The sequence below is a fragment of the Tachysurus vachellii genome, chromosome 4 (assembly GCF_030014155.1).
Source record: "Tachysurus vachellii isolate PV-2020 chromosome 4, HZAU_Pvac_v1, whole genome shotgun sequence".
Classification (NCBI taxonomy): Eukaryota; Metazoa; Chordata; class Actinopteri; order Siluriformes; family Bagridae; genus Tachysurus; species Tachysurus vachellii.
In genome coordinates, this window is record NC_083463.1 from 13,201,574 (window position 1) to 13,218,814 (window position 17,241).

The 17,241-nt window shown below is 38.4% G+C and overlaps 2 protein-coding genes across 3 annotated transcripts in view; both read left to right on the plus strand.

The window, feature by feature from the left end:
• The first annotated feature begins 256 nt into the window (after nt 1–256).
• On the plus strand, nt 257–7,525 carry dr1 (down-regulator of transcription 1). The gene is made up of 3 exons (XM_060867842.1): nt 257–933; nt 5,107–5,270; nt 6,335–7,525. Exons 1-3 carry the CDS (start codon nt 714–716, stop codon nt 6,479–6,481), a joined length of 531 nt encoding a protein of 176 aa, XP_060723825.1. The 5' UTR covers nt 257–713; the 3' UTR covers nt 6,482–7,525.
• A 2,321-nt stretch (nt 7,526–9,846) lies between these two features.
• gng12b (guanine nucleotide binding protein (G protein), gamma 12b) overlaps nt 9,847–17,241 on the plus strand; it is a 47,182-nt gene continuing 39,787 nt past the window's right edge. Inside the window, exon 1 of one of the 2 annotated variants that reach the window (XM_060867846.1) lies at nt 9,847–10,192. The gene's annotated coding sequence lies outside the window, so the exon portion shown is untranslated. The remainder of the gene's footprint in view (nt 10,193–17,241) is intronic. The other variant, XM_060867845.1, reaches the window with a different exon arrangement.

The window sequence follows — 17,241 nt, forward strand, 5'->3', positions numbered from 1 at the left end:
CAACAAGCACAACCACAACCTGTGGAAAAATCCGCTGAAAGATCCACTGGCATTCAGTAGATTACTATGTTCATTTCCAGACTAACCACCAGATGTCACTATAACGCAGTGTGTTGAAAAGCTCCCACTTCGCGTTTGATTGGCTACATTCGCGTGCCTTCGACAAATCTAACCAATCAGAACCTAGAAGAACGGTCTTCCTTATAGCTAATCAGAACGCTCGAGGGGCGGGACTTGTCTGAAAACGGCACCGGATATCCTTCAGCGTTGCATTGTGGGATTGATTCTGAAGATCGCTATAACAACCGTGGGATGAATTTAATATCATAAAAGTAATGAATTAAATGTAGCTTCTGGGGCGTTTAATGCTCTATAACTTCAGAATGGCCCCGTTTATGATCAGTTTATTCATATAGACAGGTTTCCAGTGTAAGGTGATTTGTTTTGGTAGCAGGAACCCAACATTAATGACTAACAGGTTTAAACATCAGACCAGACGCGTGTTTATACACTTGTAGTTGTACATTCCGTGTGTTCGCTACACGTCTGTTATTGTTCCGTGTTGTTGCTGGTCCAGCCTGTCATAATAAAGGCAGGACTGTGGGCGAAGCAGAGCCTTCAGTGACCGGCTTGGCTTCCGTCTCTTTAACACTGGACCTCTATTCGCTCTGGAGAAGTTCTCGTGAAATCATAAGTGAGTTCAGAGGTGAACAATGGCTTCCTCGTCCGGAAACGACGACGACCTCACCATCCCGAGGGCGGCCATCAACAAGATGATTAAAGAAACGCTTCCCAACGTGCGAGTGGCCAACGACGCCCGGGAGCTGGTGGTGAACTGCTGCACCGAGTTCATCCACCTGGTCTCATCTGAGGCCAATGAGATCTGTAACAAGTCCGAAAAGAAGACCATCTCCCCGGAGCATGTCATCAACGGTGAGCATGGGGACACACACAGACAGGGAGACACCGACAGAGATACACACCGAGACAGGGAGACACAGACAGAGACACACGCACACCGAGACAGGGAGACACTGACAGAGACACAGACACACACACACACAGACACGCTCACACGTGCATGTGCATGTGGACGCTCCTGTTAATTATACCTTGTTCTATCCTAGTCATCAGTTTGTTATAGTAATTTGTTATACTGTCTATCGTGATGTTCATGATACACGATGACACTTCTAAATGCCCCGAGACCAAGTGGCTTTTAGGCAGAATGGAACAGAAGGCAGTGTAAGGACAACATCCTTCTAAGCAGCATCATGTATGTCCCTAGCAGAAGACAGTGTATTCCCAAGAGATTTGCACTTTCTAAAACCAGTGTATGCCCAAGTCTCACTCATGCTTCAGTGATCAATCTTGCCTGGATACTGTAGATCTGTACATAAGACCTACTGTTTTAAACACAAAGACCTCATGTTCCGATTATCCAAAAGAGGATGGGGTTCTACTTTTAGTCCTTAAAGGTATCTCACCAATGTCACCTCAGGTTTAAAACTATATGGCTACTGATACCATAATAACCAAGCTGGTAACATTTTAGATATCTTATATTGTTATATTTATAATATTCATGTTATAACAAAAGCTTGGGCACAAAAGTTATTAAAACGTATAGTAATATAAATACTGTAACCTAATGCCTATAATGTGTTTTGCACTACATGTGTATAGGGTCGTCTTCCAGCATGATGTCATGAACATCCATCATGTACAATATAAATGCTTGTGTCCTGTTACAGACCACCACGGTGCAGTGGTCTTTTACCTTGATTTTTAATGCGTGATCGTCATGTGCTGGATATATCAGAAGTTCTTCCTGTTTGATTTATAAGCATAGGAGGATATGGTGTGGCTTCCTCTGAACTTTGTTTAACTTGTGTTTTGTGGTTGTATGTTTGTTTTTGTTGTGTATAAGGTAGTGGAAATTAAACAAGTTTGAGGTTCTGGACCACATACACAGTCAGCATGGTTTTCCCGCTGGGTTTAGACATTTTCAAATCTTTCTCATTTCCAGCTAGAGAGTTTATAGAATACAAAGGTTGTCATTGAGTTTGCAGACCAGTATATATAAAGTTTATGTGAACACAGGTTTAATTGTTAGTCCTGACATTTAACGTTGTTTAAGTCTAAACAACAAAAACGTACAAAGATCAAACTGATATTCAATAATTTCAATATTTGTGACTGATTACCGTGTCACTCTGGAAGCAAACTTGTAGCCTGCAAAGATGGCAGACAATCAGGTTCAAATTCAGAGACCTCAAAGCTCTATTTAAACTGTTTCAGTGTCCTCCAAGGTGTACTACTAGCTAGCTAACATCATCTGAAGAGTGAGTTTTGGGATCTGGTACCTTGTAAGTTATAGGCTTAAATGTTGCCTAAATGAGAGATATATTCTGTTATTTCTGTTTTATTTATATTTATATATTAATGTATGTTCATATTTGAACTGCAGACTGTAGGTACTGAGCATACAGAAGTCCAGAGTGCTGTTGGTTGTAAACAACTCCATTTTAAATGCCTCCACAAGATCACGTATTGTTCTTTCGCAAACAGAAGAGCAAGTCTCTCTTTGGTTAAACAAATAATTTTACAAATACGCACTCGCCTGTTCCTCTTATTCAAGACACTTTGCATGGTTAGGGTGTAAAGACACAGATAGTACTTGCATTTGAGTGGTGTTTTTTTCTCCACAACAAATCATCCCATTTAATAGCTCCTACCCTGATGCACCACATTTACATTTATGGCATTTGGCAGACGCCTTAATCTGGCGTGACGTACAAAAGTGCTTTTAAGTCTCTGTCAATGAAAACATTAAAAATGGTTCACTAGGTTACAGACTTAGGCTACCATCAACCTAAATCTGTTCAGTTTTTTTAATTATTATTATTATTATTTTTTTTTTTTTTAGTTCAAGTGTATCAGAAATAGGTAGTTCTTCACCTCTTGTTTGAAGATAGCCAGTGACTCAGCTGTTCAGACATCTAGGGGAAGTTCATTCCACCACCTTGGTGCCAGAACAGAAAAGTGTCTTGCTGTATACCTACCTCTTACCCTGAGAGATGGTGGGACCAGTCGAGCTATGCTGGTAGCTCTGAGGTTGCGAGGTGCAATGCGAGGAGTGATAAGAGCTTTGAGGTAAGAGGGGCTGGACCATTTTTGGCTTTGTAGGCAAGTGTCAGTGTTTTGAGTCTGATGCATGAAGCCAGTGGAGGGAACGTAGCAGTGGGGTGGGATGTGAGAATTTAGGCAGGTTGAAAACAAGTCATGCAGCTGCATTTTGGATAATTTGCAGAGGATGAATTGCATTCATAGTTAGACCTGCCAGCAGTGAGTTGCAGTAGTCCAGTCTTAAGATGACAAGAGACTGAACAAGCCTGTGTGGACAAAAATAGCCGAATCCTCTGATTTTGTAGAGAAGAAACCGACATGAGTGTGTCACATTTGCAACATGTGAGGAAAAGGACAGTTGATTATCCATGGTCCATTGTTCTGTGAGAGATAGACAGGCAGTTGATTATACACAATGCGTTCAAGTATTTTTGAAAGAAAAGAGGTGAGATACCGGTCTGTAGTTACTGATGACTAATGGATCCAGAGCAGGTTTCTTTAGGATGGGAATAACCCTTGCTCTCTTAAAGGTAGTTGGTAGATAACCAGATGTTAGGGATCCATTGATGATTGTGGTGATGGAGGGCACTGTGGGTTGAGGTCATCTCAAAGCCCAGAAAGTGAAGAGTGTGATCTAGATACTGGAGTTAATACCACTGGTAGCTTTAACCTGTTCTCCTTGCCATGAAGATTTAGATAAGGTGGTGGCTTTCATCATCCATGTTAAGCTGTACTTGTGTAAAGCTCATGGCTTTTATTTTTGTGTGAAGTATGAGGGAAATTTAGCTCTTTGACCTGATAAAATGTAGAACAACATTAATAATTATAATAATAATTTATTTTGTTTTTGGTCAGATACCGCAAACTTCAGATTCTTTTAAAGTCTGATTCTGGAAATTGTATCAAATACAGAAAGTGTCTGTACAGGACGAGCAACTTGGTGATTTAAAGTTCTTCTAAAGAAGAGTAATACCTGAGTTAAACCTACTGGCTTTGCTGTTCTACATTATTATTTAGTTTACAGCACTATATGGTATATAGTGAAACAAAGGATACAACTTTTACCTGTGCAGCTGCTTGGTTTTCTTGGTTGATTTTTCCTGTACCTAATGTGATGTATTACTTTGGGTCTGTTTTTTAAAATTTTTGTTGTGAGGAAGAATCTTCATCTAGCCTAACAGTCATAAAGGCCATGTCTTTTTAACTGGGACTGAGGCACAGAAGACACACGTCTTTCCCTGAGACGGACAGGCACAGAGTCCATGCCTCATTTGCTGGGACTGACAAGCCACTCCTCTTTCCCTGGGATGTAGGGGTGTGTCAGAAATGCTGCCTTGTTTCCTTGATGCCTCTCTGTTTTATGCTTATTTTAGAAAGCAGCCTTTATATATCTACAATGGTACCAGTAAGGAAACAGTTTGAGGCAAGCATTGAAGGCAGCATGAATCACTGCGTTGCCAGGTTACTGACATACATGAACAGCCCATTAGATGAAATAGATTAATCTATTGTTTGAGAATATAGAAGAAAAATTCTATAATGACTCCAAACAATTCTACCTAGAAATAAAATCTTAAATCTGTGATAATCACAAATGTCCATTTTTTACAGGCTAGCTGACACTCTGGATTATGGGATGTATAAGACAGTGATAAGACGGTCTCTAAATACAGCACTAGAAAGCAGGGATTTATAGTATTTTGTTTTTATTTTGGGCACACCCAATATACTTCATTGTTTTTGCTTTGTGGGTTAGCAGAGAGTCATTTCTGTGGGAGCTTTCTTCTTTAATACTGTTCCTGTATACTTGTATTCTTCTATAAACTCAGTAGTGCCTCAAATATTGGTTTGAAAAGCTCATTAATACTGTGCTCTCGGCCTGTTTGTGGATACAGGCCAGGAATATTTGTGACTAATGAATCACAGGCACAAATGATCAATAAATCCCTTCTCTTTTTTTCCCCTCTTCTCTTGAAGCACTCGAAAGTCTCGGGTTTGGATCCTACATAGCGGAAGTGAAGGACGTTTTGCAGGAATGTAAGACAGTCGCATTGAAGCGGAGAAAGGCCAGCTCACGTCTGGAAAATCTCGGCATCCCAGAAGAGGAGCTTCTCCGCCAGCAGCAGGAGTTATTCGCCAAGGTCAGCAACACAAACGTGACTAAATGTTTAATCATTATCTCAGCACTTCTGTGAGTGTGTGTATTTGTGTCCTGTGGCTGTGAAAATATTATTCACAATAGTGTTGGGGATTTTAAACACGCTTAGTGGGTTGAAAAACAGCTTCAAAAACCACCCATCAACATATTAACATCAGAGTACACTGGTATTAGTTATTTCTCAGAAATTCAGTAGGCACTTTTATACAAGCTTTTACACTCCATGGCCAAAAGTTTGTGTGCACCTGAACACCACACTCAAATATTTTTTTGAAAGTCTCATTTCATATTTAATATCCCATCTGCTGTGTTTAATACCTCCACTGGTCTGGGAAGACTTGTGTGGCTGTGGGGATTTGTGTTTATTCAGCCAAACGAGCATTAGTGAGGCGCTGGTGAGAATTCCTGGTGCATAGTGCATTTGTGCACAGGGGCTTTATCATGCTGGAACAGGTTTAGGCCCCATTTACACCTGAATTTGGAAGCATCCTGGGTGATTGAATCCCAAATTGACTTTACTAAGTATGGGTGTGAACAGGGCCAAAATTTTTCACAGGGTGAAAAATGAATACAGTGGAAAATCACACAAAGAAATCTTTTGAACAGTCCTTAAGGGTACATGAATTGGGATTTTGCTGAAGTAATAAACGCCATGAATGGCTGTGTCTCGCCGGTCCACCTGCGATCTGATCACCCAGGTGTTAAGTGGGCCATATTAATGCTGAAGTGTACAATGCACACTGCAGTTGTGTGCTTCCCAATGTTCAGGAAGGCCTGAGTGTGCATCGTTAGGTGTCCACATACTTTTGGCAGTATAGGGTACTTGCAATATACTGCTATATAGCATCAGAACTAAACCAGTTTACTTGTGCCTACTACAAAAAGTTTTTTCAGGAAAGCATGTAGTGAGGAGACCAAGATGTCCACAGTGTTCAATTTTGGCTTATATGGCAGTCATAATCTGTGCTGAATTCCTAATATTGTGCTGTGCCTGTGTATGGAGCAGTGTGGTCCATGACCCTCTCGCATTTATTGTGTGTGTTGTAGGCACGGCAGCAGCAGGCTGAGCTCGCGCAGCAGGAGTGGCTGCAGATGCAACAGGCAGCACAGCAGGCTCAGTTAGCAGCAGCTTCAGCCACCGCAGCTCAACACGCCCGGTCCTCCCAGGAAGACGATGAAGAGGATGACATGTGATATCTCTTTCGCTCTCTCTCTTGCTCTCTCTCTCGCTCCCTCTTGCTCTCTCGCTCGCTCTGACTTTCTCTCTTACTCACAGTATCCGTTTATATTGACTTTTTAGAAAATACCATGGCCAGGCGGCTGTTTTATTTGGCCCTCCCCTTATGTCAAAATAGCGTTAGACCTTTTTTTCCCCCTCCTCCTTTTATTTTTCAGAGACACATTTCTTCTTCATCAATTCCTGCTTTTCTTTCCGACAGGTAAAATATTTTAAGGCACCAGATTGTATGTGCATCATTGTTTTTGGATATTGAGTCCTATGATATATTGGCAGCAGAAGAATTATGTTTAATTGTTCTCAGTTTGGTGCAGGAAATGAGTGTTGAAACTCAAATGCCTCCTATTTTAGGTGTCCTGTAGATTTCTTGCTTTTTGTTTTTGTAAAATAGTTATGTGTTAAAATCATTCTTTTTTTTTTTTTCTTTTTTTTTTTTTGAGAATTGATTTTTACAACAATGGTTTCTTCCCTGTGCTGCTCTGTGTGTTTGGCAGAGAGCTGAGATGGGTTGTAAAGTAGGACATTTTTTTTGTTTCGTTTTAGTTTAAAGTGGTAAGAGTAAAGAGTAATGTAGGATGCAGCTTTTGTCTGGCCTGTGTTCCAAACAGTATTGAAAGGAGAACTTAAGAAAAATATCTGTCTCTTTAGTACCAAAGATAGAGATGAAACTTCAGCTACCAGATAGTCTTAAGAAACCTCTGGACAGTTTTACACTCTTTACAGGAAGAAACTCTGGTCACTGATGGCACTGAACTACACCACCATCAATGTCCCTATACTGATAGCAACTATCAAACTGTAAAATGTTTTTCATATCCAGGCAGAAGGTTTTTGTTCCTCTGTAGCTCTCTGGTGCAATGTGTAGAAGTTACATTGTGAATGTGTGGTCAATTCTTATCTTGTGACGATTGGTAAGTTTTAGTTGAGGCACGTGTTCATATGGCTTTGCAGGAGCTGTAAGCTGTATTCTCTAAGCAATAAAAGTCAACATGTTTTATAAACTAAGCTCTGAATGCTTTTTTTTCATAGTGTTCTCAGAATTGGGCGACACAGTGATGCAGCGGATAGTGGTGGTGTCTCATGGCTCCAGGCTGCCCAATTCAATCCTGAGCTCTAAATTGTTTGTAAGTGTGAATGTGTGTGCATTGTGCACTGTGCCCTGCTATGAACTTCTGTTCTATTCAGGTTGTACTCCCACCTTACACTCGCAGGTATTCCCAGGATAGGCTCTGGATATTCCCTAACAAGGTAGAGCTGAATGAATAAATTATTATCAAAATACACATCCTTACACTTGAATTATAAGTAAAGTGCTTTGTCATTGTACATTTGATACCTATTTTTTTTTAGATCATGTACAAATATTCAGGGATTAATTCACATAATCTGTTGTAACTTGGTGTTGTATGTTTTTAGAAAAGTTCTCTTCAGTGGTCTTCACAGTATGGATGTAAATTCTCGAACCGTAATGCCTAAATGGCCATCAGAAACATTCATTTAGCAATTAGTAAATAAGTTATATTCCGTTTACTAAAAGTTGTAAATTCCTACCCTACATATTTAATATTGTATTGTACCAAGTATACATTTTTAAGGTTGATCTGCAGATACATTAAAGTTGAATCATAATTTGCTAAATCTTTATTGACTTCATTCTTAATGACCAGAAAATAAGGAAGTGTAAATTTAAGTGAAAAACCTTTCAAATGAGAATAACACATCATGCCTGTGAATATGATCGATCAAAATCTGTGAAGATGATGTAAGATAGAAAACAAGATAAGGAAAGCCAAAGGCCCAGACCGTGTTTCTCCAGCCTGCCTCAAAGCCTGCGCTGTCCAGCTATCATCCATCTTCACATTGATCTTCAACAGATCACTAGCGCTGTGCGAAGTCCCTTCCTACTTCAAATGTGTGACCATCATCCCTGTACCCAAGAAACCAAAAATCACAAGACTAAATGACTACATACCCATTGCTTTAACGTCTCTTTGAGAGGCTGGTGTTGGCCTACATGAAGGACATCACTGGACCCTTGTTTGACCCCCCTGCAGTTTTCTTACCGAGCAAACAGTTCTGTGGATGATGCAGTCAACATGGAACTGCATTACATCCTCTAACATCTGGACAAACCAGGGACTTATGCAAGGATCCTGTTTGTGGACTTCAACTCTGCCTTCAACACCATCATCCCAGGTACCCTCCTGAATAAACTGACACAGCCCTCTGTACCCACCTCCATCTGTCAGTGGATCACCAGCTTCCTGACAGACAGGCAGCTGCGAGTGAGGCTGGGAAAACTCATATCCAACACCCACACCATCAGCACTGGAGCTCCTCAGGGCTGCGTTCACTCCCCACTGTTTTTCTCTCGCTACACAAATGACTGCACCTCTAAACACCCATCTGTCAAACTCCTGAAATTTGCACAATTTGCACATTACAAAGGCACAGATGGCACAGTTTAACTCAGCTGTTAATGAGTCGGTTCTGTGCTCTTCTATATCTGATTGTTTTGGGTCAGGCAGCAAATCAGATTTAAGAAGACTGCAGCAGACTGTTAGGACAGCAGAAAGTATCATTGGTGTTCACCTGCCCAACCTTCAGGACTTGTACAACTCTAGAGTGAAGAAACGGGCAGGTAACATCATTAAAGCCCCCTCTCACCCTGGCCACAACTTGCTTGCACTTATCCCTTCAGGAAGATGCTACAGATCTCTGTGCACTAGAACATCTAGGCACAAAAGCAGTTTTACCCCCCGTACCATATCCGTCTTAAACAGCTAATACAGGTATTATTATCTTTGTTCTGTAATTCATTCTCCATCACTAATTCCTGCCTCTTTCTCAAGTACTATGTAAATCCTTACTATTTAAATGTTTACTGTCCTCATGCTAGATATGTATGTTTGTGTGTGTGTGTGTGTATGTATGTAATGTAACAAAAGCACTTTAAAAACACAACAAATTCCTTGTTCCTTTGATTCTGATGCCCACTGATGCCCACTGATGCCTACTGAAGCTTTAAGTTTTAATCTACACAGTAAAAGACTATATGAAGGACATAAAATATTGTGCACTAATGTATTTTTTAACGTGGATTTATTTGTTTGTTATTTTTTTTATTTATTTACTTACAGTACGTACAATAATTATAAATGCTGCCTCTGTTGTTGAACTGATTTCATGCAACGGGTGGGTCGTGGTTGTAAGAATCCTGCCGATAGAGGGCGCTTTCAGCAGGCCCAGCTAAGGAAAAACCGTGAGGCCGTGTCTCATTATACCTCCTGACTTTCTAGATAAGCACACTAGTAGTAGTGTCTCACAACGGCGCTCGTGGCTCTATGTAGTGCACTACGTATCCAAAAGCGTGGCGTTTGTTATACAACCGGTGAGATTTTTGGATTCCAGTCGTCCAGCACCGTTCCCACCATTCCGCGTATATTTTCTCTGAGAGAAGTGAAAGGTCGTTTGTCCTCCTTCAATTTTTTGTTCATCTACTTAAGCCCATTAATTCTCTCGGCTTTTCATTATTCAGTATTAGAGTATTTGTCTATAACGCACACGTACTTTGTAAGTGAAATAACGTTATCTTTAGCTCTTTGTCGGTTGGTAACGAGCTTTTTAAACAGTTCACGCGACCCGACGTTTTGTAACGCTGAGCTCAGGTGAGTGTGTATGTATGTATGTGTGTGTGTGTGTGTTTGTTTAAAACGGTGCAACGTTATACATTTAGTTAATTAAACGTCTATGTTGTAATGGTGTAAATTGTCCGCTGTTGGCAAATGTGAGTGAGTCACTGGATCTTTACCGTAGTTTTACTGTCGCTTCCCTGTAATAGCTGCTCAGATGTGGACCGTGTGTGTGTGTGTATGTATGTGTGTAAGTATGTAAGTTTGTGTGTGTGTGTGTGTGTGTGTGTGTGTGTGTGTGTGTGTGTGTGTATGTATGCATTAATCGGTTTCAAATGAAAGAGTGTGGAATTAGCCAGTAGGTGACGTTCCCAAGGTGTGTATTCGGTATAAATAATACAAGAGTTGTACGAGTTTGTACTGCGTGATTATTTTTCAAAAAGGCTAGAATCAGTAAATCTATTGGATGGGTGTATAATTTAGACTATCTATCTATCTATCAGCCTGTCTGTCTGTCTATCTGTCTGTGTGTGTGCCCTAACATGATCTGAGAGGTTTTATTTGGTTAATTCACTATGTTTGTGGTGAACAGTCTTTACTGGAATGTTGTACTGTGGTTTAAGCAAATCAGTTTCTCTGGTACTGTATGGGAAGGTCAGAGAAGGATTACCAAGCAAATGTGTTAACAGTTGATCCCTCCAGTCCATCCTGATCACTTGAGAACTGTTTAAAATGAAGAAATCACCATATTATTGCTTTTATCCTATTAACTTTAATACCACATTAAAAGTTTTAACTGTAAAAAAAAATCCCAAAGACCGTCTCAACACTGATTTTACGAGCATAAGCAAACTGTTAGGCTCGTAATTTAAATGTACACAATAATATTTTGGCTATTTAGCAGAGCTGATTTGTTTTTAAAATCCCAAATCACAGTAGAACAGATAACCAGTCATACAGACTTAGAACTGTAAAATAATAAACATCACAGCCATTTTTCCCACAAAGGTGGAGGCACAGAATGCCTTTTGTAGGCTTTAACATTACAGTTTCTCTTTACTGAACCTATGGAGCAGTTGCAGTGCCCCTGTGCACAAAACAATGTTTTGCTAAGGTAAGAGTGGAAGAACTCGAGTGACCTGCACAGAGCCCTGACCTCAACCCCACCGAACACCTTTAAGACGAACTGGAACACCGACTGCATGCCAGGCATTCTTGTCGGACATCAGTGCCTGATCTCAATAATAATTTTATGACTAAATGAAGACAAATCCCTATCCAGTGTCCAAAATCTAGTACAAAGCCTTTTTAAAAGAATGGAACCTGTTATAAATACAAAGTGGGAACTGGAGTCAGGAATAGGAAGCTCAGACATGCACAGATTTTTGGCTATTTAGTATATTTAATGTTGGGTTGTGATTTCCAGGAGCGTAACAAAAAAAATCACTGTTTTGAGAACCACTGGTCTATTCTGTCTATTAGTGAGTGCTGTGATTGATCCCACATAAAAAACTCATCCATTTACTAATAGTTTAGTAACTATCTGGCATTTATTTCTTTTTGTCCAGATACATTTATTGTAGCATTTATGAGGCATTGTCATTGTTTTATAATCCAATGAAAGGTTTTGTAATTAAAAAAAGTAAAACTCTGTGCCTAAATAGTTATTTTACATAAACAAACAAACAACCTTGATTGACAAAAAAACAACAGCAAAAAACACAGCAAATTTGTTTATTTATTTATTTTTCCCCCAACTGTAAGTTGAGCAGTACTGCAATAGAGAATTATGTATTGGTTATGTGTAAAACAATAATCGAATAGGAATTTCATCAGCCACAATTCATAACAGTAGTAGAGTAGGCACTGGGCACTGCAGTATGGGCCACAACCTTATGCTACATTTACACATACAACAATTTTATCGCTGCAAGTCACCAGTCACTGTACTATGGAGTCAAAAATAGGCGTTCCTACTACTGGTTAACATTACATTGATGTTTATTAGTGAGTGGAGCAAATAGCACTACAGATCACTTTTCCTGCCACTAAAATTAAAAATTGTATTGTAGTTTTCACACAATTAAACCGTCCATTCAAAGTATTTAGAATGTGTTTTGTGGTGCTTTGTTTGGATAAACCTTCTATTTAATCTCTTACGATTTCTAAGATTCTTGCTAATTTTAACTATTATGAAAGAACCTCCATCCTTTTAAATGAATTTTTTATATATATATATATATATATATATATATATATATATATATATATATATAATATATATATATATATATATGATGTCTTCATGTCATGTCTTCTGAACATCTGTTGTTAATGATGATACCATGCGAGGTATGGAGCGAGTTCACTGATTAATGTAGTTTCACCAGTTTGGCAGAGTTTCCCACACAGCAGATGGTCATGCACTCAGCATTACTGTAACACACGAGCTAATAAAGTGAGCTACAAGGAGCACGTCATTTATGGAAAGAATTTTTTTTTTTAATTAAAAAAATAAACAACAATTTGTTGCTATTAATGAATGTTTTCAATGTATATTGTAATTACATTAAAACCACTCCTTCATTTTGAGAAAGCGTGCACATGAGAAAAGAAACAGAAATAAATAAGTGCATGAGTAAGGCAGTATGGTTTTATGATCCAGAAATGTGTAGTTTCTGTAAATTAACGGATGGGGATGTGGAATCCAACCTAGTAGAGGATAATACACAGGAATCCATTTTACTCAGTATTTTCCAAAGGCCAGCAGTGAGGTATTCTGATCATGCACTGTGACTAAGCATGAAACTCTGACACTAATAACACTAGTCTGATTATTTTAGTCCAGTCCAGACAAATATGTCTCTGATGTCACCAGCAGCTCATACCTCTTGTCGGGAAACAGTTTTGCCCTGATTTCAAGTCATATTTCATCATCTTTGTGATCCAGAGATTTTAAAAAAAAAAAATTGTTTCCACTTCTGTGATGGTCTCTAGACCGTTTAATCTGTATGACTTGCACCACAGTGTTATCATATTTGCTTGCAGTTTATTACACAGAAAAATAGATAATAAAAAACAATGAAAGGGTGCAATATTAGCTTTAAGACAGATATAAAATCACTTTAGGTTCACATAAGTCCTGCAATTTGTAATCTTTTACGAATTAATTTTTTTGTGTGATGTGAGAAAATGTCTTTGTGAAACTGAACTGCTAGAAACTCATTATCTAGTGGAAGAGGCAATCATCCACTAAAGAATCAAAGTTTTATATTGTCATTTTTTGAACAATGAATTTTTATTTAACTAACAAATGAACTGAGTAGATAATTTAGTTTTTTTTTTTCTTTCTTTCACGTCACTGGAACAGTTGCTCCAGAATTTAATTTGCACAATTGTTTGATGCCGTTTTTGCCGTACACTGTATTGCTATATTTGTTGATATAAAATTTAGGCATCAAGCATGTCATGTCAGATTAGATATTCTCCTGGTGGATCTTGGGTAAATTTCAGTTTCAGCTGCAGCATTACCTTATCAGATTTGCATTTCCTGCACGCACCTTTATTGCTCTTGCAAACAGCACAGATGTGACACATCAGTACCACATGTTTGCCTGTTTTCTTCAAATCTACTCTCAGAGCATTTAGGGTAAGAAAAATACAGCTGTCTTTTACACGTTTCTTTGTTTATTTTGTTTATTTCCCTCTTCAGCTTACATTTCTCAGAATGTGTTCAATTTACAGTTTTTATGATCCTTACACTTTTTCATCACTCTGAAGCCTAGTGATGTTTGGAAAAATTAGATGTGTGTAGTGTTTGTGATTGGTAGCGTTCTCATGATCAATTCCACATTTGCGCATGTTGAAGAGGAGGAAGATGGCTTTCGTACTCAAAACCTGGGACACTGTTAGCATATCTTTACAGCAATCTTTTAGTCATTTTTGTACTAGGTCATACACATTCACACATGATATCAAAAAGCCCTGTTACTCAGGGTGTGTCATTATGCAAAATGTAGCCTACTTATAATAGTGTTTAAAATTGCTTGCTTTGCCATTGTGCCTTATTCTTTTTCAAGGGCAAACATTTAATTACAAGACACTCCCATGCTTAAAAGTAGTTAGTTAACAAAACTAGTGTAATTCATTAGTATCTAATACATTAGTTAAGAAGTAAATCTAGTTTAAAGTTTCTTTGTGTTGTATTTCGAACACCCTCTCGCTAACACACGCACTTAAGATCTGACTCAGACAAACTTGCTGTGTTATGCAGTCATTTGTAGTCATTTAATTTTGCTTATGATAAAATATGAAACCTGGTATCAGCTTAACAGCAGTCCAGTGGGAGAGAGCTGGAGGAAGTGTCTAAACTCAAACTCTTAACTGACAGCTCACAAAGACTAACACACATTCAGAGGTGCTGAAAGAATGTTAATTTATAACCAATGTTGGAACGTAACACGTGTACACCAACTTTAGTACTGTGTTCAACTTCTGCTGTGTAACTTTGGCTTTTGAAAGACAAATCTACATTGTCAGATGTAATCAGTAAGAATGGATCATTGGCCTTGCATGTAGGCCTACATTTCACATTTCTGGATTTCATTAAAGCTGATGATAGCTCCTGTCTGAGTTTACTCTGGCCCCTAACTAGCTTCCATCACATTTCTCTGTTTATGTTAAATGATTTAGTAAAGATCTTTAAAAAGGGCTAAAGTACTGAATACTGTCCTACAATGACAGTAGGTTATACCCTACTATACTCTATGTAGGTCAATCGCATAGAGGTTATACTCTGTGTGTGTGTGTGTGTGTGTGTGTGTGTGTGTGTGTGTGAGAGAGAGAGAGAGATTGTGCACACACACATGCATGCAGGTGACCTGTTTTAGAGTAGGACCACAGAGTAAGAACCATAAACATTGTTAGACTGCTTAGACTGAAAAAAAATCAGCGTTTAGTCAAATTTCTATCTTCACTTTCAAATAAGTTTTTAATAAGATGAGCGTCTCAGTCGCAAATCTTTATTCTAAAATTATTTGATATGGTTATTTATTATTTAAAGTATTTATATAATTTATGTCTATGATTTATATCATTTACAAAAGTAACTATAAACTTGTAAATACGACATTTACAGTAATCTGTTTCCTTTTGGTCACCTGAGTTTCACTGTTTATTACTTTTTTGTCTTTTTCTTGCCGCGCTCTCATTCTTGATATACACTATTGATAAGCTTCATTGGTCTTTCTTTGCTTAGAAAATATAAAACCTACATTATACAGCCAAAAGTATGTGGACACCAGACCATCACTCCTATATGTGGTTCTTCCCCAAAGTGTTTCTACAAAGTTGGAACACACAATTGTCTGGAATGCATAGAATAATAGTTTCCCCTTCACTGGATCCAAGGGATTGAAAACCTGTTTCAGGGTGACAGTGCCCATGTGCACAAAGCAAAATCCATGATGACATGGTTCTCCAAGATTGGAGTGGAAGTGGAGTGGAGTGGAAACACAGTGTTAGACTCATGGTATCTTAAGTATGTAACCTAGTGAACCAGAGTTTACGTATCCATTGATAGAGACTTAAGCACTTTTGTTCGCTCTGGATAAGGGTGTCTGCCAAACGCTGTAAATGTAAGAACTCGTGTAGCCTACAACTCAACCCCACCTTTATAATGACTGCACCCCGGCCTCCTCACCCCATATCACTACCTGACCTCACTAAAGCTTTTGTGGCTGAATGAGCAAATCTTTATAGCCACAAACTAAAATCTAATGAAAAGCCTTTCCAGAAGAGTGGAGGTTATTATAACAGTATGAATGTAAAACACATATGAATGTATTGGCCAGGTGTACAAAGTGTACGAGCAGAAATTTAAATTTAAATTGAATCAGCTTAAGTTAGATTTTTTTTTAACAAATTAGTTTTATATTCTGTAATAAATTAATACTTTGGTCATATTGTTTACATTTTGTCTTGTTTTTATATCATATATGCTAACGCATTGTGAAGAACATATTTAGGCTTCCTGTTGCCGAAATAAGCTCAAGAAGGATCCAATGATCCTGGAACTATTAGGTGGCAAATCTACTTATGGTGACTTTATGCTACCTGGCCAGTTTCACAAGCTGTTAAAGTGGCATCTCTTACTTATCTATCCTATTCCAAAATGGTTGCTATCATTATCTGTTTTCCTCACCCACTGTGGTATATGTGGGTCATGTGCAGTCTTAGTAGTTAAGTGCATCTGAAAATTGTGTCCTGTTCCTCTGAGCAGTGTCTGGCTGCTCTATTCCATGGGGAGTGTCTCAGGAATAGGTGAAGGAGGATGTTTATTGGAAGACAGGTCCCAATTGGACTGGTGTTAGTATTAAATTACTGTGTTTTACATTAGTGTTATTAAATGATATTGGTGTAGTCATAAACACACAAAATGTAATTAGATCTCTGTGTGATACTGCTATTTTTTTGCTTGGGTATTTTAAGGTCAAAACATTCTTTAAAACTTAGTCTCACTCCGTGGTAATGAGCATCAGTCACAAGAGATACACCTGTTAACAGAACCGTATTACAACAAATCTTTCTGCTAATGTCTAAATCATTATTTCATTATCTTCTTGACCTCTAACTTCAGTACATTATTTTTCTTGTTTTTGTCAAAAAGTAACACAAAACAGTTATGTTATATGACCTCCTTTCCAAACAGTCCTCTGCAGAATTATTGGGTTTTTATAGAAAGATTTTGTTTGTTCTATAATTCAAACATATTTAAATTCATTAGAATAAAATTCATTAGAATTAGTTCTGTCAGAAGAAACTGACACGCTTTCCTTCTTTTTTATCCTCTGTAAAATTGTAAATGGGAGATACTTGGAGAGGGAAACTAACGTTGTGAGTGGCCATATACCGTATACCATAGGAGTGGAATAGGGAGGAATCATTCAACCCAATTGTTTGGCTGTTATTTTTGGCAGTTTTTTTTTTTTATCCTTAATTTGTATAATTTTCATATACTGCCTGTCATTTATCACTCTGTAATTTGCCTGTCTGCGTGAAGGCCTCACAAAATATGTTTTCTAAAA